The sequence below is a fragment of the Canis lupus genome, chromosome X (assembly GCF_011100685.1).
Source record: "Canis lupus familiaris isolate Mischka breed German Shepherd chromosome X, alternate assembly UU_Cfam_GSD_1.0, whole genome shotgun sequence".
NCBI lineage: Eukaryota > Metazoa > Chordata > Mammalia > Carnivora > Canidae > Canis > Canis lupus.
The window spans coordinates 45,379,945-45,404,781 of NC_049260.1; the positions used below are offsets into that span (position 1 = coordinate 45,379,945).

At 48.9% G+C, this 24,837-nt stretch overlaps 1 protein-coding gene and 1 pseudogene across 3 annotated transcripts in view; one reads left to right on the top strand and one right to left on the bottom strand.

Annotated features, from left to right (window-relative positions):
• Positions 1-19,080, bottom strand: part of IQSEC2 (IQ motif and Sec7 domain ArfGEF 2) — a 78,820-nt gene extending 59,740 nt beyond the window's left edge. For 2 of the 3 annotated variants that reach the window (XM_038587489.1, XM_038587488.1), the window contains exon 1: positions 18,300-19,080. In XM_038587489.1, the coding sequence (XP_038443417.1) occupies positions 18,300-19,006 (707 nt within the window). In that variant the 5' untranslated portion in view covers positions 19,007-19,080. The remainder of the gene's footprint in view (positions 1-18,299) is intronic. The other variant, XM_038587493.1, reaches the window with a different exon arrangement.
• A 1,957-nt stretch (positions 19,081-21,037) lies between these two features.
• LOC106558388 lies at positions 21,038-21,912 on the top strand (annotated as a pseudogene).
• Positions 21,913-24,837: the final 2,925 nt, after the last annotated feature.

Sequence of the window (24,837 nt, forward strand, 5' to 3'; positions counted from 1 at the left end):
AGAAGGAGGAAAGTGGGAGGAGGTTGGGGTCCCACTGTTTAAGGATGCAGAAACCTTTGCTTATAACCCTATTCCATCCCACCCTTTATTGTGCCTGGTATCCCCAAGCCCAGGGCCTCTTAACTTCAATTTGTCCAAAAAATCAACCCCCATCTGCAGAGATGGGGTTGGGGGTGGAGGAGGCCCCTCACTAGATGGGGCCAGGGAGGGGACAAGAGGGTCTGTTAACAGACTTTTAAAATTCTCCCTGTTTTCAATTCCATACCTCACCCTGCCTTCTGTGGTTCATAGTGCCTCTGAATTCTCATATTTCAGTTGGATTTGGGGAAGCAGCAGAGATAAATAAGTTAATTCAACTCATTATGTTTAACAGGAAGTTCCCCCTTTTTTTTTTATTCCAGCCAACTCCTAATCATTTTCCGTGACTCATTTAGGCAAGACCTCCTCCAGAAAGCTTATCTTAATGTTTCTAGGCTGGATGAGGAGGCCCTCCTCTGTTCTCCTGTAGTATCCTTTTCTTGCTTCCATCACAGCCCTGATCAAACTGTTCTGAAAGTGTCCATTACCGTGCCTGACTCTCCCTGCAGAGGGGGAGCCCCTGGCAGTCTGGGGCTGTGACTTAGTCACACCTGTACCCCTATATCTCAGGGTCTGGCTCACAGAGGTATGGAGCCATTATGTGGTGATGGAATGAATGAACAAATGAATGACTACCAGAATGTGTCAGACCCAGCCACGGGTAAAATCTAGAAAGGGAAATAAGCTGAGGACAGTTGTTCCTCTACAAGGCCAGTTCCCCAAATGCTGTAAGTTTTAGAGCTGTATGTGCAAGGATGCCCACTGCAGCCTGATTTAAAACTGTGGAAAAAATGGGCCCAGCTTCTGTGCCCTACATTCGGAGGATGGTTAAGTACATTATGGTATATCAGTTGCCGTTAAAAATAATGCTCGTGGAGAATATGCAATTACGTGGGGGAAATGCTCAAGTGAAAAGAAGCAAGAAAAAAATCGTATGTGCTGTATCATTTCAACTACATGAAAAGAATAAAAAAGAACAAGGGAAATACATCAAATGCTCGCAGTGGCTGCCTTTGTGTGCTGTAATTACAGGTAATATTTTTCACCTCTACTTTTCTGAGTTTTTTCTACATTTTCTAATGCAAGGATGCATTAAATGTCTAATTTTTTTAAAAGCTCCTAAGAAATGAAGGTAAATGTCCTGCAAGTGCTATGGAGAAAATACTGTGATGGGGGACCTAAGAGTCTGTGGGCAGGTCCAGCTGTGCTTGCTGGGAAGGCTCTGTTCTTTACTGCTCAGAGGCCTTGAAGACTCAGGCCCATGGATACCACCCATCCCCTCACTGCAAAAGCAGGACCTAGCTCGGGAAGCCAAAGAAGGGGGATCTTGGGGTCTAGCTTATTACAAATCACAATACCATAGGCCATGCTGGGAAACAGAGGGCCCTAAATTGGACCCCAAACTTTAGATGCCTCTCTCCATGAGGTAAAGGGTCTGTGGGGCCATGGGAATACAGCCATCAGGATCTTTGGCCCTCTGTCTTCTAGACTGCACTCCTGGTACCCAGAACCCCAGAGTCTCCTGCCTGTATCTCTTGAGCTTATTTGCAAGAATTGTGTGGTCTTATCATCCAGGTCCATCTGCTAGGCCCAACAGGTGGCCAAGGGGAAGTTGGATGGAGACAGGGCTTTGATGTGTATGTACTCCATGAATATGGAGTAGCCATATTCATCCCAAGGTTCTATAAGAACCATAGGTAGGAAGAGAAGCAAGGAGGGCCAAAAGCCTCAACTGGTACCTGGGCCCTGAAAAAGTAGAGGCAGGCAAGTCCATAGGTCCTTAGGCCTCAGGGTTTATAGAAAGGCCTAACACTAAGAGGAAGACAGATCTAGGTTCAAATCCACTTATTTGCTGTGCAACCACAAATGAGTCCATTCCTTTCCCTGAACCTCAGTTTCTCCAACTATAAAACAGGTATAATAATATCCACTTCAGAGAGTTGTGGTGAGGCTTGCTGGGGACAGAACAGCCTAGTGGTTACGAGCACAGGCTTTGGGTCAGACAGGCCTAGACCTCAATTGCAGCTCTGCCCCTCTTAACTATGTGAATTATATCTGTAAGGTTCAGTTTGCTCATCAATGTAATGTAAATAGCAATAGCATTAACCCAACAGAGCTTCTGGAAGGATTATGGTCATAAATAATGTGCAAAACATTGGAAAATGCTTCAATGAGGAAAGGCTGCTTAATAATAATTGTGCAAATACTGACTATGGTGGAGTCGACGGGACCTTCTCTACTCCCCATACTCCTGTCCAGCTTGATTTTTCACCATAGCACTTAACACTATAGGACAGATTCTGCATCCTCTTGTTTCTTTTCTGCCCCTGCCTGCCGACCCCCAGATATCCACACACTAGAATATCAGCTTCACAAGGCAGAGATTTTGTCTGCTTTGTTCAGTGTTGCCAAGTACCTGGAACAGTGCGACATACAGAGAAGATGTTCTTCTACAGTTTAGTAGCTATCTGCTCCTTAGGGGTAAAAAGATGTTCTTGGCTAATAAAATAGCCAGAATATGGGCATGGGAGCACAAAGAAGTCCACTTTGCTTAGGGAACACGACACAGTTCAATACAACTTGAATACTGGTCAGGAAAGGAAGAACATGGCTAGAAAGATGAGTGGAGCCCTGGCCTTTCCAAAAGGAGCATGCAAGAGCTTTCCTAGACCAAAAGTGATATAAAGACTTACTTGCAATGGCCAAGGAATGGAAAAGCCCTGAGGAAAAGGCAAAAGACGCCTCCTAACTTCAAGAGCCACCTAAATCGTGACAATGTGAAAAGTGACTGTAAAAACCTCTTGAAAGAGGGCAGCCCTGGTGGCCCAGCAGTTTAGCGCCGTCTTCAGCCCGGGGTGTGATCCTGGAGACCCGGGATCGAGTCCCACGTCAGGCTCCCTGCATGGAGCCTGCTTCTTCCTCTGCCTGTGTCTTTGCCTGCCTCTCTCTCTCTCTTTCTCTCTCTCTCTTTCTCTCTCTCTCTCTGTCATGAATAAATAAATAAAATCTATGCTGAGTGAAATAAGTCAATCGGAAAAGGACAAACATTATATGGTCTCATTCATTTGGGGAATATAAAAATTAGTGAAAGGGAATAAAGGGAAAGGAGAGAAAAGGAGTGAAAATATCAGTGAGGGTGACGGAACATGAGAGACTCCTAACTCTGGGAAATGAACAAGGGGTAGTGGAAAGGGAGGTGGGCGGGGGGTTGGGGTGACTGGGTGATGGGCACTGAGGGGGGCACTTGGCAGGATGAGCACTGGATGTTATGCTAAATGTTGGTAAATTGAACTTCAATAAAAAATTTTTTTAATCTTTAAAAAAAAAACAACAACTCTTGAAAGATAATTCAGAAGGAGAAGACTCCTGCCCCAGGGACCCATCTGAGCCAAGAATCGGACCTAGAAATGACACATAGGTGGTTAGAGAAGTCAGGAAGATGAGATGATGGTGACATGCAAGAAAATCTTATAAAGGTTAATAAGAGAGAACCACTAGATGAGCCACTGGGCAAATCAAAAAGCTTGTTGGATAATGAAACCACTTTCAGCAATCAAAGGCCAAGATGGTGGCAGAGATGTAAAACGAAGGCCATGATAATCTCGGTTGCTGATTATCCTTTTGTTGGTGATCACTCTTCCTATGGTCCTTGATGAGCACTATTTGTGGAGTAAGTTCTAGGATGCTGAGGATGATGATGAAGACGGCTGCATACTTCAAAGGAAATATTTGGCTATCACTTTTCAATTTCTTTTCTCAGGAATAGGCAGTGCCATTTTACATTATTATTTTAAAAAGAAGACAGGCAGAGACTACAACGAAGAGCCTTGAATGCCAAACAACAGACTATTGTCCTGTAATTTCTGGGGAGCCCTTAGGGAGCTCAGCCCTGGGACTGATAAGGTCAGATGCTGCCTTCCCTGATCCCAGGCTCCTTCCTGTCAAGCAGGCTTTATTTGGTCTTAAGCATATTCTGCCTTCTAACAATCCAAAAAGAATAAAGTGACTATTTATTAAGTACCTATGATGGGTTCGGGGCTTGCACTGTGTTCTTGACAGCTGGGCAAGATGGTTATTCTTCCCATCGTACAGATGTGAAAACTCAGGCTCAGGACAGCCATGTGATTTGCCTAGAGTTATGCAGCTAATAAGTGGTGGGGCTGAGATTCAGGTCTGGTTGGTCTAACTCTAAAACCAACGCTTTTAACTGCTACAGCTGTGGCTTCCTTCTGTCATGCCAGAGCTAAGTGGCACTTCATCTCCCATACCAGCCTGTGAGCTTGGCCTCTCTCCCTCACCTGGCCCCCATCTCCCCTATACACAGTGCAGCCCAAGCCCGGCATCCACCCTCAACCATAAACATTCAGGGAAGTACTTCTGGAAGAAACAATCATTCTAGGTCAGAGGGAGGGCACCAAACAGGGAAGGTGGGATTAGGCACAGGTATTACAGTCCAGATCAGCTCAGCATTAGGACCAAAAAAAAGAAAAAAAGAAAAGAAAAAAAAAGAAAAAAGAAAAAGAAGGGGAAGAGAGAGAGAGAAAAGTAAAATGGAACTGGCTCTCTCCAGCCCTCCCTTCCTGCCTCCCTCTGCTAGAGGCAAAGGGATGGAGGATCAGTCATGATGGGAAGGAGAGTGGGTGGAAGTGGGGAGCAGCCTAGAGCAGCTCGCTGTTGCAGAAGCCTCACTCAGCCTCAAAGCCCCCTCCTGTGTGCTAGGGGCCCTGGTCTGGCCTACCTGCTCCCCCTGCCTAAGCAAAGGAGGCTGGGCTGCACTCCCAGGAGCCCACTAAAATGAATGTGGAAAACAAAACAAGATATGAAGTCATAACAGTGAAGAGGATGGAAGAAAGCAATATCAACGGATGAGAGATTTAAATGAAGGTCTGTAAGCTAAAAACAAAGAGAAGAGTGTTCATATTTGAAGGAGAGCCAGGGACACCATTCAGGGGGTGGCAGCCAGGGTGGGAGCCAATCAGGCCAGCAGAGGCCCAGAGAGACTCCAGACTTGGAGATGATCAGGGATGATCAGGGACGATCAGGATCTGAAAACAGGGGGATAAACTGAAAATAAGTACATGAAATCCTCCCCTGCTCCCCTAACTCCCAAATCCAGAATACAAGCTGCCTGGCATGTGCCCCTAGGCAAAATGTCAGAGAGCTTCTAGCTAAAGGAATTAAACTATCTAGGGTGAATTAGGGCACCCAGTGGCATGTTGGTGTCTCCAGAATAAAGTGCTTTACATTCTGGCATTTAGGGGGCCACCCATGATAACAGCCAGCTCTCTGGAGGCTCACCTGAAATAAAGCTGGCAAGTGGACAAGACAGCCTGGATATATAAACATATCAATCAGGCTTTCTATGAACTCATTCATAAACAATAAAATGGAAAGTATGAGAGAAAAGATAGGCAGCCTGGAGGATCAATCCTGGAAGTTCAACATCTAACTAGCAGACATTCCAGAAAGAGGAAACAGAGAAAATGAAGAGGAGGAAACTACCAAAGAAATTATGTAAGAAGAGATAAAAGGCACTGGATTGAACACTCACTGAGTACCAGGCCAGGTGAATGGAAAACAGACCTTGAACTGAGTGCTAGTGACATGGGTATGTTTGGCTTGCAAAAATTGCCCCAGCTGTTCATTTGTGATATGAGCACTTTTCTGTATGCATATTATACTTCAGTGTGACGTTTACCAAAAAATCCTTCTTCTAGAAAACTCCAGGTAAACTGTCCCCAGAAGATGTGCTATGATTATCCTGCAGTTTCAAGGAGCTCCATATAGCGATAACTAAATAAGTAAGCAAGCAAGCAAACAAACGAGGGAGAAAGTCCTAGGCTCAAATATAAAACAAAGTAAAAGGTGGCATGATTTTGAGCCATGCCATAGAGAGTAAGAAAGGAAAATTCGTTTGCTCTTGACGCGAGGCACATCTTCCTATGAGGACAGAGGTCGTGACAGTGGATCCTGAAAACTGAGCTGCAATTATAGTCATAATCACATAAACAGAGTATATTGGTGGTCCACTTTTATTTGTTTGTTTTTATTTGTTTTTATTGAAGTTCGATTTGCCAACATATAGTATAACACCCACTGCTCATCCCATCAAGTGCCCTCCTTACTGGGTGAGGGGTGCCCATGGGGTAACTGGGTGACGGGTAGTTGACTTTTAAAATCGATGTGTCTTGATAAAGCACTGGAGGCCTAATTATTACAGGATGCAACTGCAATCAACCTTGTGGAATGCAAAAGTGTCGAGCACAGAATGTGGGAGGTGCAAGGGTGGAGAGATAGAGGGAAGGATGGGGCCCTAATAACTGCCTTACAGACCCAGTGGTGAAGAGATACTGTAGAAAATGGATGGACTCAGAAACTGTAGTTTAAAACAGTGCTTAATAGGGGCACCTGGGTGGCTCAGTGGTTGAGTATCTACCTTTGGCTCAGGTCATGATCCCGGGGTCCGGGGATTGAGTCCCACATCGGCCTTCCCGAGGAGCCTGCTTCTTCCTCTGCCTCTGTCTCTGCCTCTCTCTGTGTGTCTTTCATGAAAAAATAAATAAAATCTTAAAAGAAATAAAAATAAAACAGTGCTTAATAAAGTTACAAAGGCAACTAACAGAGGAACCAAAGTATTAATGTTAACTATCACAATCTGTGCGGGGGAAAGATGTGTCATAAATAAGTTAAATCCTCATTTGTCGGAGGAGAAGGAAGTCAGTAGATAATGTTTCAAGTTGATAAATGAAGAAATAACCATGAAAGCACATGACTTAGATAAAACCACCACCAGAAAACCTAAATGATAAAAGCAGTAACCTCTGGGGGCCGGAAGGGGAGAAGAGGGAGACATTGGCTTTTTACTATACACGTGTCTGTGTACTCTTTGCCGTTTTTTTTTTTTTTTTTTTTTTTTTTTTAAAGATTTTGTATTTAAGTAATCTCTCCACCCAACATGGGGCTCGAATCCACGACTCCAACCCAGAGATCAGGAGTCACAGGCTCTATCGCCTGAGCCAGCCAGGTGCCACTGTTTGCCTTTTTGACAGTATGCACATGTAACTGCTTTAATTTAAAGAATGAGTCCCTCCTCTTTCTTTGGACCTCAGTTTCCCCACACAGTATGTATAAAAGAGGAAAGGTATGATTCTATGTGATATAAGGTCCTGTTCTTCAATGTAGGCTTCTTTTTATTTTTATATTTTTAAAAGATTTTTATTTATTTGAGAGAGATCACAAGCAGGGGGGATGGGCAGGGGGAGAGGGAGAAGCAGACTCCCCACTGAGCAGAGGGCCCAATATGGGGCTCCATCCCAGGACCCTGGGATCATTACCTGAGCTGAAGGCAGCCGTCTAACCTCTAATGGACTGAGCCACCCAGGTGCCCTACAGGCTTCCTTTTAAAGCAAGAATGAAACAGGTGAGTGAGGGGCCGATGCCCCCCCCCCATAACACTTCCATTCCTCCTGATGCCACAGTTAGTTGTCCATGGGAATGCCTTCTCAGCTACCCCAACCAGCACCGCCTTCCGGTCCCCTTTTAGCCCAACCATCACCCATCCAGCCTCTCCAGCCTTCCACTCATTCTACTATTTACACCCGTTAGTTATTTATACCTGCCTGAGTCACAAAGGATTTGAGGTGGCTTACTTCAATAACACAAAGAAAGAATAAGAAATTGAACTAGAAAATAAGCTCAGAAAAAGAGATCAACAAAGATGCTCAAGCTGTACTTCAAATTAATCAGTAGCCAGGGAAGAGGGGTGAGATACAATGAGCCATGACAGCCTCATATTAGGAAGGAGGAAATACACCCATTCTCTGGGCATGGAATTCTGCAAATCGCTGTCCATGGGAGATTTCATGAGGAAGAAGGAAATGACGGGTTTGGTTTGGTTTTTAAACTTTAAGTTGTCCTACTTTAAATGATATGCTATCCAGATATTTGGACGAGTTAGCTCCTATTAAAAACTAAAGATGGGTGCCTGGATGGCTCAGCAGTTGAGCATCTGCCTTTGGCTCAGGTAGTGATCTCGGGATCCTGGGATTGAGTCCCACATCAGGCTCCCTGTGAGGAGCCTGCTTCTCCTTCTGCCTATGTCTCTGCTTCTCTCTCTGTGTCTCTTAGGAAGAAATAAATAAAATCTTTAAAAAAATAAAATAAAAACTAAAGAATCTCAGGTAATATCATGATTATAGAAATGAAGTGTAAGAGGGGTGCCTGGGTGGCTCAGTCAGTTGGGCATCTGCCCTTAGCTCAGATCATGATCCTGGGGTCCTGGGATTGAGTCCCACATTGGGCTCCCTGCTCAGCAGGGAGTCTGCTTCTCCCTCTCCCCCCCCTCCCCCACTGTTCTCTCTTTCTCTCTCAAATGAATAAATTTTTTTAAAAAATACAAAAAAAAGAAATGAGGTATAAGGGCATGTGCTTTGGCATGATCTTGGATTATTTCATTGGTTTTCTGCCCTTGGAAATGCCTAGGAAGCACCTACATGTATCAGTGAATGCCATTCAAATGATCTAGGTTAATCCTGAAAGATGGGCATTGTCCAGCCATCTTCCAGACAAGGAAACTAAAGCTCAGAGAAGACAAGATGACATAGCTGAGGTCCTCCAGTGGGTTGGGGCAAGCCGAGATTCAAACCTAGGGCTCTCTGCTGGTAGCTACACTTGTGGGGAGCATAGCATAATGTATAAACTTGTGGAATCACTATGTCCTATACTTGAAATGAATGTAATATTGTGTGTCCACTATACTCAAAACAAAACAAAAGAGAAACAAACCTAATCTGTCTGTCTCCAAAGCTGGTTCTTTGTGTATCATGCCATGGAGCCTCAAAACAAAGTCATCCAGGCTGGAGAGGCTCTGCCCTAAGCAATGGGCACACACAGGTGATGACAGACAAGCCTGTCCTCCTCCATGAAAACAGAAAAAAGGGGTATGACAGGCAGGGCTCTCAGGCCAAAATCTGCCTCTGAGCTGCCTTGCTTACATTAAATGAGGACCTAGAAGGCAGACAGCAGCAGGAGAAAAGGTGAGTTGGGCGGAAAAAGGGAAATCTGGGTCTACTCCCTCGCTGTGAATCTGAGATCTGATTTCTGTGGGGCTGAGCCAGACAGAGCAGAGGGTCTCTTGCTTCAATGGCAAGACAGAGGGTTTGTCTCAAAGACCCGGCTTCCTCATCTGTAGGACACAACAATAATGAGCCCTTCAACCTTCACAGGATTTCAAGGCATAAAATAGCACATTTAAGGAATGGTCCTTTGAACCCTGGCATTAACATTAGAGTGACTCTTCTAATCAGAGCTCTTCTGCTTTGACATTGAGCAGCATCATACAGGTTCTCTCTCTCTGGGCCTCAGCCTTCTCATCTATGAAATGAACAGCTTTAGCTGAATGATTTTTTTTTAGAGATGTTATTGATTTATTTGAGTAAGAGAGAGACAGAGACAGAGAGAGCATGCGCAGGAGGAGGGACAGAGGGAGAAGGAGAAGCAGGCTCCCCACTGAGCAGACAGCCAACCATAGACTGGATCCCAGGACTACAGGGTTGCATCCTAGAACCCTGAGATCGAGACCTGAGCCGAAGGCAGACACTTAACCAACTGACCCACCCAGATGCCCCTTGAGCTGGATCATTTCTAAGGGTCCTTATAATTTGAAGTTTCTTGGCTTTTATGCTGGTATTATTAAAATCCTGCTAGTCATGCATGGCTGCCACTTCTCTGATTTCCCACAGTTAGCTGCATGCCCCTCTTTCACAGCACTTACCAATGTGTTGTCACTGTCTCTCTCCTCCAATAGATTATCTCTACTCCCAACTGCCTAAGATCAGGTCTTATCATCTCTCATCTAGACTGTCACCACTGACTTCTCACTAGGTGCCCTCCAAATCTTCCAAATTGTCCACTAGTGGGATCTCTCCAAAACATAGCTTTTGACACCACCCCATATTCTAAAATGAGCACCTCTTTCCTCAACCTAAAACCCTATCTTGGCTCCCAATTCCCAACGGAATAAAGCTCCTTATCCTGCTCTTCAAGTGTTCTCCTGATCTGGGCTGGCTGACTTTTCAGACCCTGCTCCAGACTCTTCCTGCCTTTCCTGTTTGTGCTTTAGTTTTCTACTGACCTCATAAACTGCCCCCCCCTACACACACTCTGCTGGTTCCATGTCTCTGCATGTTCACTCCTGTGGTTCCCTCTGCCCTAGCCTCCCATTTGTTCTCCATTTCCACCAACCCACATACAGTCCTTCTTCATCTAACTAACTTCTACTCATCCAAGTCTCAGCTCAGGCATCACTTCCTCCAGGAAGTCCTCCCTGACAGTCTAGATAGATGTCCCTCCTTTGGGCACCCACAGCCCCCTGTGCTCCCCTCTAGCCCAGCGCACAGGAAACCGCAGTACATTCATCTTCACTGCCCAACTGTGAATGTTGTGAAGCCGAGAACTGTGTAATATTAACGACAGAACTTCCTGCCTGTAGTAGTACAAGGCATGGCACATACTAGGCATGCAATATTCACTGGACTGATCTCTCATTCAGAAATGTGGTGAGCTCCCACATGGCCTCTCCCTCCGGTCCCTCCACAGCACAGAGTTTGGCAAAGTTATTAATAATAATAATGCCTACTGCTAAGTAAGCAGACACTGTGTGCTAAACACTTCACCTATGTCATCTTATTTCATTTTCACGACAATCATGAGAAGATTCATAGCCATTTATGAATTGGCCAGCTTATCAGACAGACAACTACCTCCCTACCAGTTTTTTTTTTTAAAGATTTCATTCATTTATTTGAGAGAGAGAGGAAGAGCACAGAGGGAGAGTTAGAGGGAGAAGCAGACTCCCCGCTGAGCAGAGAGCTCAATTTGGGACTCAGGACCCGATAGCAGGACCCTGAGATCATGACCTGAGCCAAAGGCAAATGCTTAACCAACTGAGCCACCCCGGTGCCTTCCCTCCCAGTTTTTTTTATAAGGGAATTTGGGGGAGGGAAAAAATTTAGGTACTTTTAATCTCAGATATGATGACAATAATTCTAAAGTGGCTATAGAGAGGAAAATATTGGTTTTCGTCAGGTAAATGCAACATCCTGGAATCCAGGAGGAAATCACAAGGCCCAGATTTGCAGTCATATTATCCCTTTCAAAAGGTATAAACATTATCTAGCTATAAAAAATGCATTGATATTAGGAAAATGGTATATGCCAGGTGATAATTGTGATAAATTTCCTTCTAAAATGTTAGAGGAATCATCCCGATTAGCTCTTGTAGCTCTGGGTTGTTTTGAAGATGTGATGTGAGGATCTTGGCGGAGTTGTTTTGTTTGCTACATTACACCTCTAGGGGGCAGGGCAGGCCCACAAATGATTTTCCATCCTTGTTTCTCAGCTTTCCATCTGATCAAGAACTTTGATGGGTATGTTAGGCAAACAGGAAATTTTCTGGTATATGGGGGGGGGGGTTGCGCAACATGAATCTTATATATCAGAAAACACAGTTTTATCTGCTACTTGAGAAAAACCGAGGCTCTGAAAGTTAAGTGACTTGCCTAAATTTGCAGAAAGTCCCCCTTCCAGGGCACTGCACTTTCTCCGAATACTAAGGCCCCCAGAGAACTTCAGTTCCGAAGTGCTTGGAAACAGCCTTCCCCATGTAAATGCTATCAACACGGATGCTTGGAGAGAGACCACATAATTTCCAGGAGGAAGTCAGAGTAACTAACAAATTACCTGGCCTAAATGAGTGACATCAAAAGTGGAAACAAATCATTTACTCATCATTCTTGCCCACAACCAGGGTTTATCATTCTGCCAAGGAACACAGCAGGGGAAGAGCCAAAGGGGTTGCATCTTATTCTTACTCTAAGACACCTTGCTGAGCCCTGGGTCTGAGCCCAATAAAGACTTGATGGATAATAAGTAACTTCCCACTAGACTGCACAGGCTGCACACAGGTCCTATGCATGTCTCTTTGCTCCTTTCAGAACAGATTGGGGGTCAAGACCATGGTGTGACATGGCCATGGCATGGGACAGAGGGGTAACGATAAGCAGATTGCCCTAAATGTCTCCTAAGGTTCCTCTGACTGCTACCCTGACATCCTAGCAACTGGAAGATGGGTGAGTGCAAAAAGCACAGGGGGAGGAGGCCCAACAACTCCTGGAAGCATAAGAAGGCCACACAGGAGCCAAGAGAATTCTGAAGTGGAGTCGTCTCTATAGGAGCCCTGGGATGAAGAAAAACTTAGGCACCTCTGGCCATTAGGGCACCAAGAGTTAACCTGACCTGCATTTATCTATTCAGCATTTACCAAGCAGTCACTACTGTGCTATATGTTTCCAGGCTGCTTGCTCTTTCACTCATGCCCAGAGCACCTACCAGAGGGACCAACACAACACGCTCTGGATACTATCAGTTAAATCTCTATCTGAAGGAGTTCCCAATCTGGTAGGGAGGACACAAGATGCAAACAAAGAGTCGTTAAGGTATAAAAAGGGGCAAAGCGCTCATTTCAAGGGTCAGGGATAAGCTAACAAACTCGGAGAGGTGACAGTGCAGCTCAGCCTGGGAACTGGATGGAACAGCCTAGGAGAAAGAAACAGCATGAGTAGACTCTGAAATTATCAAAAGGCTGAGTGGGCTAACAATGGGGTATATAGGCCCTTCTGGCCAGAGCACAGTGTGTAGGAAAGACGAGAGGAGAAAGGTAAGTTAAGTGCAGATCCTAAGAGGACCATGTGTGGCAGGTAGAGGCCTGCAAACATTCTCCTGCAGGCCAAAGCAGAGTGAAACCACAGGAGCCCTGCAGAAAGCTTGGTCTGGCTGCATGTCATCGGAGGCTTGAAGGAACAAGAGCAGGGGAAGCATCTATTAGAGAAGACTCTGGCAAAAATCCAGGAGGCAATCAGGAAAATCCAAGGGGCAATCAGCAGATGGACCCTGACTCTGAGCAGTGGTCTTGGGAGCTCTGAGGGAAGGCCAGAGCCATGCCTGGAGTGTCGTTAACATCTTTACACCTTGCCTGCGGGAGGTGATGGCACACCACAGACTTGAGCCAGACAGTTCTGGGCCCCATGCCGTTGTGTAAGCTCAGGCAGGTCACTGCACCTCTCTGATCCTCATTTCCGTGTCTGAAAAATGAGGATAATACTAACCCCCACCTGGCAGGGACTCTGCAAATGAGATAAGAGGCAGTACTGCATGGTGGGTAAGAATGCTGCAGATGGACTCTGGAGCCTAGCCACCTGGGTTCCTTCTAGCTCCTTCTCCATTCTGCTGCTTATTCATTGAATCACCTTGGGTAGTTAACCAACCTCTCTGGGCCTCATTTTCCTCATCTGTATAATAGATTTTTTTAAAGATTTATTTATTTATTTACGATATATATATATATAGAGAGAGAGAGAGAGAGAGAGGCAGAACACAGGAGGAGGGAGAAGCAGGCTCCATGCCGGGAGCCCGACGTGGGACTCGATCCTGGGTCTCCAGGATCGTGCCCTGGGCCAAAGGCAGGCGCCAAACCGCTGAGCCACCCAAAGATCCCTGTATAATAGATTTAATGACAATATCTACATCAAAGGATTCACGTGAAGATTGAACGAATTAATACATGGAAAGCGCTTAGAACAAATAATGCTTGGCACACAGTAAATACAGAAAAAAAAGTGCTAGCTATTATTACATAAAGCCACATAGGGTGGTGCCTGGCACACGGAAGGCTGAGACTCACTCAGCACATGAGTGGCCTCTTCTCCATGCTCCCGGCCTTCACTATACTCTTGGCAAATTCAGAGGCCCTGGGTAGGCAGGAGAGGGTGAGATGAAAGAGGAGCAGAGAGCAAGCCTGGGTCCAGGCTTCTCCAACCGAGGTCCCCATCTGACACTAGGAGACACCCACTCTCTTCAAAGCCCTCCAGCCTGGTCCTCGGCCAGTGTCCTGACGTGCCTTGCTCTTTCATTCCTTCCTCCAAGAATCTCCACACTCCTCCACCCTTGCTACTCATTTTGTCCTGAACACTGTCGCTCTGGTGGGCTGAGCCTGGAGCCCTGCATCTCTGGCCAGGAGGAAGGGGCTCTGCAAGCACAGAGAGCATGGTGTTCACTCAGCCTGGTGGCCCCTCTTGCTCTGTGCACGCAGCCAAGAAATGTTTGTGGATGACAACAACCCCTTCTTGCCCCAGATATAGACAGAGAAGAAAGACTCCTCTAATTCTCATTCAACTTGACATTATCATTTCCTCCCACACAAGTATAATGCTCCCAACACGGGGGGGGGGGGGGGGGGGGAGGGGATAAATGGCTTACCCTCCTGGGAAGAAGGAGAAATCCCCCTGGGAAAAGCACCCCAGACCCCAGAGGAAACAGACTTCCCTAGGGCCCTTCCCTGGGCTCACTCTCTCCTCCCCCTCCCTTCTCCCTCCCAGTGCCCTCAGGCCCTGCAGGGAGCACACTGACACAGCCCAGCAGCCAAGCAGTAGACCACGCACTGCCCTGGCTGTCAAGAACACCAGGCCGGGCCCTCTGGCTGCTGTCTCACAATGTGAGCCAGCATGCAGGGTAGGCTGGGGGGTATGAGGAAGTGCTGGGGTGAGGGCAGAGGATGAAGAGTTACCACCAAACCAGCTTCAGCCCCCCACCGCCTACAGCAGAGCCAGAGCCAGGCCCATGCAAAAAGCGTGGGAAATACAGCTCTCTTCGGTGTGGGCCACCTCAGCAGTGGCCCCCAGCACACTGGTAAATCATTCCAGGTACCAGAACTGCAGGTGGGGGCGGGCAGGGGAGAGGGCAGGCCAAGATCAACAATGAAGAAACACAGACCTCTTCTCTAGTCATCTGGAGAGGGACACCGATTCCAAGGGTAAAAGACCTGTACATTGGCGTGGCAGAGACCAGTAGCCACAAACAAATAAGCAAGCAAGCAAAGCCCTCACATACAGGAGAGCAGTGAGTGGCCAGCAGGAGGTTGAGCCTCGCCTCACTCTATGCTGTACGAGAAAGGCCACACCCAGAGCAAGCAGAAGGCATACTGGCAACCGGGAACCTGTCCAGAGGAGACAGTGCAGGCGGCTGTGGGAATCCTGGGGGTATGACACGGGTGGGGGTGGACACGACAGCAGCCGTCAACTGCAGTAGAGGGAAAGTTCACAGGACCAAGAGTCCATCTTCGGGGTAGTGTGACCTCTGGCGTGTGGCTTCACTCCTCGGAGCTGCTCAGTTTCTTCAGCTGTCAAGTGTGGATCATAATGACAGACACACAGGGTCTCAGGGAAGGGCTAAATCAAGTCCCTGAGGCAAACGGGGAGGGGAGAACACCCCCCACCACCCCTCACCCCCCACCCACCCCCCGGGCCACGAAAGGCAGCTGGGCCTCAGGCCCTCTCTCCCCTCTTCCTCCACCAGAGGGAGCCCAGGGACCAGAAACCGGTCGCCTGGACAGGTGCTACTTATCCTCCCCCAGTGCTGCAGCCTCTGCTGCGAAGACTCCCACCCTGCTAGCCCCGGCTTCTCAAGGCAGCCTGCTCACCCACTCCTGACAAACCCCGACAGGCCTGGCAGGGGAGTCTCCTCAGCAGCCATGGAGGCAGCAATGGCCACTGCAGCAGCAGGCCCTCTTGATGCCTGGCTGCAAGGGAGAATGGTGAGGAGGGAGACACAGCCTTTTGCCCCCTTGCGCCTCAACCCCAGATCCCCCTTCTCCTCCCCCCACCCCCATCGACGCCCCCACTCATCCCAGTCTCAGCTCCTCCTGCTCAAATCCTCTAGATCCTAAGGCTCTCCTGGCCTCTCCCAGTTTGTGACCCGGCTGGGTCTTGAAGTCGGGAGTCTCCCGTGGGTTGGAAAGCTCTGGTGAAAAAATGACAGGCCTCAGAGACAGGGGGACTTGGGTTTGAGTCCCAGCCCCGACAGGAGCCAGCAGCATAACCCTGAGCAAAAACCTTTTCTCGGAGGCTCAGTTTCTCCATCTCTAAAATGGAGTTGCTAATGCTCACTGCATGGGGCCTGTGGCGAGGCCCCCAAAGAGGCAATAAGGGATGTGCAAATATTTAATATATGCTTAGGAGAGACTCAAAGTACTATCTAAACTGTCTTATTAATCCAGTGGGAAATGTGAAGGAAGCAGAGAAATCCAACCAACAGCCTAGAGGGTACACAAAGGAGGGACCGACTGAAAGGCAGGCCTGTGCGGATGGCAGAAGCACAGAGCTTAGGAGCAAATGGGCTCCCAGCCAGCCAAAAGATTCAGATCCACATCTGCAGGATGGAGAATCTGAGGGCAATGGAATCCTGGAATTGAGGAAGACCCAGGTCACTTCACTGGGCTTTACATCCGATTCAGGAACACTGCTTTCTCCAGCTCATCCCAACACCCACTGGGCCTCTGCTGGACAGGTCCAGCAGGCTCCCACCCCCCACCTCTCAAGTCAGTCCACTGCATCACCAGACAGCCAGGTTGGAAAGTTCTCCCTGATTTCTGCCCAAATCTCCCCCCTGCTCCTGGTTCTTCTGTTCCCCAGAACCACACATAATGAGGCTGCTTTGCCCTGTCACAGGCCTGATCACTCTGAAAAGTATTCCACAGCCAGGATCAGGGCCCACCATGCCCACCCAGTCTCTTGCTTCTACCCCACTGTGGCCCTCTCCGGACACAGCCTTGCTTGGTGGGTCTGGACCCTTCCTCTGGTGTGGGGACCCAAGCTGCACCCAGGCAGACTACTGGGAATGAGCCTGGACAGGAGAACCCATCTTCCTTGCCCCCAGACGACTCTGGGGCAGTCCACACCAAAACTCAGCTGAGGGTGCATTGCAGTGGAGCCCAGCTGAGCCCTCGAGCTGCAGCTGCTGCTCCTGGGGCCCAGCCATCTCAACCCAGCACCCCAGCCTGCTGCCTCACCACGGGGGAGTTGCAGAGAGCTGTCTCCCGGCAGATTTCCTGAGGCAGAAGGCTTCCCCACCCCCAGCCCAGCCTCCAAGAGACACTCCACTGGTTGTGGCACATGGTAGGACCAGCTGAGCAGTGAGAGGAGGGGGAAGGCTGTCCATTCGCTAGAGGACTTCAGACTTGTTCTGTAGTGTGGCTGGATTAGTCACAGAACCAGCAAATCTAAACTGAGGGACTTTAGGGAGCATTCGAGGCAGACAAGATATGGGGGGACCTGCTGGCCAGAGAGAGGAAGGGACTCCGTCAAGGTCACGAATCCATCTGCAGCATGGCTGGAAGGGGGAATCCCAGGTCTCCTAGCTCTCAGTCTGGTGTTCTCTCCAGCACAGCAAAAGGGAAATCAGGGGGCCTTCAGGGCAGTCCTGTGAGCCTGCATGCCCTTGACTCTTCACCTGACATCTATCCCGACTGGTAGATACTGGTAGTATCTGCATGGAAGAAGTGGCCCCAGCCCATGTCCCACCAACCCAAGAGAGACAGCCAAGGTGTCCCAAATAGGCAGATACACAAACACCAGCACGGAAAACTGGCACTGATCCAACAAGAGGAAAGCTCTGTAGACTTCCCTTCCTTGGTAGCTCTTTAATTGGGTAGTGTTTTTCTCGAGGGTGGAGAGAGGGGTGGTCTTTGAGGAACTAGCCAAGGGCCTGGCCTCCATCTTTGCTCCCCCATCTTTGCTCCCCTGGCCAGGATGTGCTGCAGTTCCCCTCAGAGGGATATCTCAGCCTCCAGCAGCCATTCTGGTCCCCACCTGCCTCTCTGGGAAAGGATGGGGCTGAGGCAACCAGAGACAAGATCCGGCCTGCACTTGGGACCTACAGAGGAGACCCAAAGGGCGGGGGTAAGGATGGGGGGCTTTCTTTCCCTTGAGGCTCTGAGGTGACACCATCACAGATAATAAAAATCCCAAGCAGCACATCCAAAATCAATAAAGAAATGAAAAGCCATCCTCTGGCACGGCTACAGCCTAGGGGGTGAAGAAGTGGAGGGGTGATGACTGCCGTAGGCCCTCCCTGGCAGCGGTTTTGAGAAAGAAGAGACACCTGCACTCATCTGGCCAGCCCAAGCTGGGGTGGCTAGAGAAGGGGTGGCGGCTGCTTGAGGAGGACCCAGCTTCCTCCCACAGGCTGGGACGGAAGAGGAGGACATGGAATCAGGCACAGGCTTCTTACTTTATCAACCGGACAAGTTGGGAGAGGGAACTAGAGGGGAAGAGCCGGGATGAACGGGAAGGTTGGGAGGGGATAGGAGGGTACGAACACACGTTCCTTACTTTCTCTGGAGGGTTGTGGCCGGGCTGGTGCTGGTACTGGTGCTGTGGCCTCCGCCGGCCCCAGGGCTGGAGCTCCTGGATGCGCCACGGCTCAGCTGGCCCCGCTCCCGCGGTGGCCGGGACCCCACGCCCACCGCCACCGAATAGCCGGCTTCCTTCTCGCGGCCAGGGTGAGCTGGCCCTGTCTCCCGCCCGCCACGCTCGCGCCCCAGGGCTGGGTTCTCGTGGTGCAGGTGGCACTGGGCCACGTCACGTTCGCGGGCTGGGTATCCAGTAGTGTCCTGGAGCGGGTAGGCGGCGTCCCGCTCCTTGTCCCGATATGCTGCCTCCCGGTTCTGGTAGGCGCCATCCCGGTTCGGGTAGCCCACGTCCCGGGTCGCCTGGTGGAACTGGCTCTCCCGCAGCTCGCGGTGGTGGAACTGGGTCTCGCGCAGGTTCTGGTACTGGCTCTCGCGGCCGGGGCTATCCCGCGCGCCGTGGGGGTCCCGGTGCAGCTCCCCGCGGTGCAGCTGGCTTTCCTCCCTCAGATCGCGGTTCTCCTGGGTGAGCTGGTCCAGCTGGCCCTCCAGCTCTTCAATGCGCCGCCGCTGGGTCTCCAGCAGCTGCTGCTGGCTCTCGATGATGTTGTTCAGCTCCAGCAGGTACTCCACCGCCCGGTTGGGGCTCTCGGATCCCGGACCGCCCGGGGGCCCCGACCCCGCCTCCATCCTGGCGGCCCAGGGGCAGGGGAAGGGGCAGGAGAGCCCGGTTCCCGCTCGGTCACGGCGCCACCCTCCCCCGGGCCCAGCCGGGGGAGGGGGCCGGCGGGACGCGAGGGCGCGCACCGGGCTCGAGGGCCCGGGGGCCCGGGGGGGCCCGGGAGACAGCTCTGGGGCCGGCGGCACTGGAAGCAGGAGCTGAGGCTACGGCTGCCGCCGCCACCACCGCCACGGCTCGGGAGGACGCGGCCCACGGCGCTCCGCCCGCTGCGGAGTCACTGCGCAGCGCGGCCGCGCGGGACCGCCCCAGCCGCCGGCCCGCCCCCCGCCCCTGCCCCCACCACGCGCGCCGGGTCCGCCCCCGCGCGCCCCACCTGCCGCCGCCACCCGCGCACGAAGGCGGACCCGCCCTGAGACCCCCGCGCCAGGCAGGGGCAGGCTGCATCACAAGCTTCCGGGGATCTCTCCATTCCAGCAATCCCAGGGGCTTCACCAAAGGCAGCCTAACGAAGCCCTCCATCCCAGCCCGTTCCAGTGTCCCTCGGGTCCTCTCAGCCCGAGATCCTCATCTTAAGACATCCCTGGAACCCCCATCTCAGGCAGCCTCCAGGTCCGGACATCCCATGGAGTCCGCATTCCCTGGGTCTGCCAGTCCCAAGTGTCAGATTCCCCGTTCCGTCCAACCCCTGGACGTCCTGTCTCAGGCGACCTCTTTCCCGCCCACATCCCGAGTAGTCCCAGGATCTCTCATCCTAGCCAGTCCGTGGACCATTCCTCCAGCCCAGCCAGCCCATGGTTCCTCCAGCCCAGGTGATCCACAGCTCCCTCTTCCCAGGCAGCCCCTGGAACATCACTCCCCCTTCCCACCCCCCCACAACATCACAGTCATCCCCCAGCTCCAGCCAGTTCCTAAACGCTCCATGCAAGCCAGCACCCAGATCACCTATCCCAGTCAACCCCACCATCTGGAAGGTTAGCCAGTCCCTGGGTCCTCCAACAGAGGCAGTGCCAGGATGCCCATCCTAACAAGCTCTGGGACTCCCCATTGCAGTCAATCTTAGGATCAAAGCTCCATTCATTCAACTCTCAATTTCTGCCCGCCTTCAGAAATGGGCTTCTCCATTCTGTCCATCATCTTCATCTAATGAAACTGTACTCATCCTTCGAGACTTAAATGCCACCTTACTGAAGGCAACCTTGATTTCCCTAGCCAGAAGTGCTTGCCTTCTCTCTCCTCTCAACCTTCCATTGCACTTCCCTACATTTTTCTCTTGTGGCACTTGTGAGACAAGTGGAACTCTGCTTTAAAGCACATTCATTTGTGTTCTTGTTTTATGTCCTCTGCCAGGCTCAGCTTCTTAAAGCCAGAAACATATCTTCATTCATCTTTGTGAGCAAGTTGGGGTAGAGGAGAAAGCTACATTTTACAGTCAGAAAAAAAAATGGATTTGTATTCTATTTTCTCCTCTCCAAACTTCCATTTCCCCTATCAATAACACCTGCCACACAGGGAGTGGTCTTGGAAAAAAACAGTAAAAACATTTGGCACAGAACACACAACCCATGGAATAGGAAAAAAATATTTGCAGATGATATATCTGATAAGGGTTTTGTATTCAGAATATGCAAAGAACTCTTACAGCCCAACAACAAAAAGATAACCCAATCTCTTTGGGTGAAGAATTTGAAGACACATTTCTCCAAAGAAGGTGTACAAGTGACCAATAAGCTCATGAGATGCTCAACATCATTAGCCACCAGAGAAATGCAGATCAAAAATGACAGTGAGAGGGGATCCTTGGGCGGCTCAGCGGTTTAGAGCCTGCCTTCAGCCCAGGGTGTTATTCTGGAGTCCTGGGATCGAGTCCCGCATTGGGCTTTCTGCATGGAGCCTCTGTCTTTCTGTCTCTCTCTCTGGCTCTTGTGAGTAAACGAATTAAGTCTTTAAAAAAAAAAAAAACGCAATGAGCTTTCTGTGCCCCCCACACATCATGCTGTTCTGGGTTCCTGTCATAATTTTCATGGTTTCCAGAGCCCTCCATGTCCTGTAGATGGGAAGAGGCAGTCTTTAAGTTCCTGGCAGCAGGAACCCTCTTAGGTGGCACCAACGACTTCCAAGTGAAACGGTACATCTACCAAAGGAAAAGTGAATGCACCTACATCTTAAGTCTGAAGAGAACCTAGGAGATGCTTCTGCTGGTGGCTTGCACCATTGTTGCCATTGAAAACCGGGCTGATGTTAGTGTCATATCCTCCAGAAATACTGGCAGGCTGGCCAGCTGTGCTGAAGTTTTCTGCTGCCACCAGGGCCACTCATACTGCTGGCCACTTCACTCCTGGAAGATTTACTAGCCAGATCCAGGCAGCCTCCCAAGAGCCATAACATCTAGTGGTTACTGGTCCCAGGGCTGACCATCAGCCTGTCACAGAGGTGTCTGACGTTATGTTCCCACTGCTCCGTGTAACACAGACTCTCCTCTGTGGGCAATGCCATATGGGCATTGCCGTCCCATGCAACGACAAGGGAGAATACTCAGTGGGTCTGATGTGGTGGTTGCTGGACCAGGAAGTTCATTCTGTGTGTGCGTGGCATCATCTCTCATGAGCACCCATAGGAGATCATACCTGATCTCTACTTCTATGGAGATCCTGAAGAGACGGAAGGGAAGAGAGGGCCACTCCTGAAATACTGTGTCCAAGAGGAATTTCAAGGTGAATGTACTGCTCCAGCTTCTGAGTTAACTGTTACTCAACCCAAGGTCATGGACTGGTCTGAAGGTGTGCATATACCCTCACTGACTTTCCAGAAGTTCCCTATTGAAGACTTGAGTGCTCAGCCCACTACTGAACAATGGTCCTCAGCTCCCACTGCTTAGATCACTGAATGGATAGGAACAACCACTGGGTGGTCTTAAGCTGCTCTTCCGCATGCTCTTAAACAAAAAAAAATGGAAATAAGGTTATTGAAAAACAAACACAAGCTTCACACACACACACACACACACACACACAGATACCACTTCACACCCACTATAGTAGCTAAAATTAAAAGGACAGACAAGGAATCCCTGGGTTGCTCAGTGGTTTGGCGCCTGCCTTAGGCCCAGGGCATGATTCTGGAGTCCCAGGATCGAGTCCCACATCAGGCTCCCTGCATGGGGCCTGCTTCTCCTTCTGCCTGTGTCTCTGTCTCTAATAAATAAATAAAATCTTTTTTTAAATTTTTAAAAAAAGGATAGACAAGAAGAAGTATGTGGTGACATTAGAACCCTCATTCACTGCTGGTTGGGATGCAAAATGGTGTGGTCACTTGGGAAAACAGTTTGAAATTTTCTCAAAATGTGAAACATAGAGTCACCACATGATCCAGGAATTCCACTCCTAGGTCTATACCCCTACCCTATACTCCTAGGTTCTATACCAATGAAAGCATATGTCCACATAAAAACTTGTACATGAATGTTCATAGTAGCATTATTCATAATAACCAAAAAGTAGAAACAATCAAATGCTCATCTGTTGATGAATAAGCAAATAAAATGTGGCATATCCACACAATGGAGTATTATTCAGCCACAAAAAGGAATAAAGTGCTGATCCATCCTAAAACATGGATAAATCTTAAAAACACTATGCTACGTTATGCTAAATGAGACACAAAAGGCCACATATTGAAATAAAATCTTATTAAAAAGGCAAGGGGCACTGGGTGGCTCAGTGGTTGGGCGTCTGCCTTTTGGTTCAGGTTTTGATCCTGGGATCAAGTCCTGTATTGGGCTCCCCACGGGCAGCCTGCTTCTCCCTCTCCCTCTGCCTATGTCTCTCTGCCTCTCTCTGTGTCTCTCATGAATAAATAAAATATGTTTTTTAAAGTCCACATATGGTGATTTCACTTATAAAATTCCAGAATAGGCAAACTAGTAGAGACAAAAGGCAGAGTAGTGGTTGCCAGGGGCTGGGGCATGTGTTGGGGAAAGGGGAGTGACTGCTAACAGGTATGGGGTTTTTTGAGGGAGAAAAAAAAATGTTCTAAAATTAGATTGTGTTGGGGCGCCTGGGTGGTTCAGCCAGTTAAGCCTCCAACTCTTGATTTTGGCTCAGGTCATGACCTCAGGGTTATGAGACCAAGCCCTGAGTTGGGCACCACACTGGCGTGAAGTCTGCTTAAGATTCTTCCCTTCTCTCTCTCCCCCTCCCTAAAAACACAAGTAAAAAATAAAATTAGATTGTGGTGATTGTTGCACGACTCTTAATTAAAAAATCACTGAACTATACGTTTTTAAAGGGAGAATTTTATGATATGTGAATTTTATCTCTATAAAGCTGGTTTAAAAAATAACAAATACCAGAACGCCTGGGTGGCTCAGCGGTTTAGCGCCGCCTTCGGCCCAGGGCGCGATCGATCCTGGAGTCCTGGGATTGAATCCCACATCGGGCTCCCTGCATGGAGCCTGCTTCTCCCTCTGCCTGTGTCTCTCATGAATAAATAAAATATTTTTAAAAATAACAAATACTTTTCACAGAGTCTAGCACATAACAGCAACTACAGTAATAATAACTAACACATCTATGGAGCTTACCATGTGCCAACCGCCGTGCTAAGCATTTTACATGTATGACCTCACTTAATCCTTGTGACAATCCTATGATGTAGGTAATGTTATTACCTCCATGTTACAGGTAAGGAAAGTGAAACCCAGAGGTTGAATGACTTGCTCAGGGTCCACATGAAGGCATAGCCCAGATGCTCAGATGTTTCCTTCTCACTTTGTACGTCTTCTCAGTACTTTATACAAAAGAGGTGCCCCCAAAAGTGTTAAATTAACACATCTGTCAAATACTTCTATTCATCCAGTGAACACTTACAAAGTATATATTATGTTCTAGGTCTATGTTCTCATCCTTATCCTTGCTTCTTTCATTCAGATTCCCTGTGGGGCATGGGGCAAGTGGGTATAGAGAGTCATTCACAAAATACTTATTGAGTGTCTATATGTATCAAGTACTATTCTAGACACCGAGGACAGAGCAATGAAAGAAATAGACAACAATCCCTGACCTCATGGAGCTAACATTCTAGTGGGATGGAGAGACAATAAATAAATAGAATGTATAGAGCATGTTGGAGGGCACACTAGATTGCATAGTGTCCCTCAAAACTTGATGTCCTCCTCCTGCATGTAACCTTATTTGGAAATAAAGGTCTTTGCAGATGTAATCAAGTTAAGGTGAGGTCATACTCTATTTGTCTGAGTCCTAATCCAATGACTGGTGGCCTCATAAGAAGAGGGGAAATTTGGACATAGACACGCACACACATGAGGACAATGTCATGTGGAGACACAGGCAGAGATTGCAGTCTACAAGCCAAGGAATGCTAAGGATTGCCAGCAACCACCAGAAGGTAGGAGGAGACAGGGAAGGAATCTTCCCTAGAGATTTCAGAAGGGGCATAGCCCTGCCAACACCTCAATTTTGGACTTCTAGCCCCCAGAACTGTGAGAGAATAAATTTATGTTGTTTTAGGTCACCCAGTTTGTAGTACTTTGTTACAGCAACACGAGGAGACTAACACAGGTACTGCTGGGTGCTCTGGAGAAAGACAAAAGGGGGAAGGATGACGGAGAGCCCTGGGTGAACCAGACAGAGCCTGTGCCCTCAAGGAGCTCCCAGTCTAATCAGAGAGTTACAACCATAAGTCACAAACAGAACTAACAACATGATGCATAAAGCATGAGAGTAGAGACACAGCAGGACTAGGATGCTGGGAGGCCTTTATGGATATGAAGGTGTTTGAGCTGAGCTTAGCATTTCAACAGGTGGAAGTGGTAGAGCTGAGA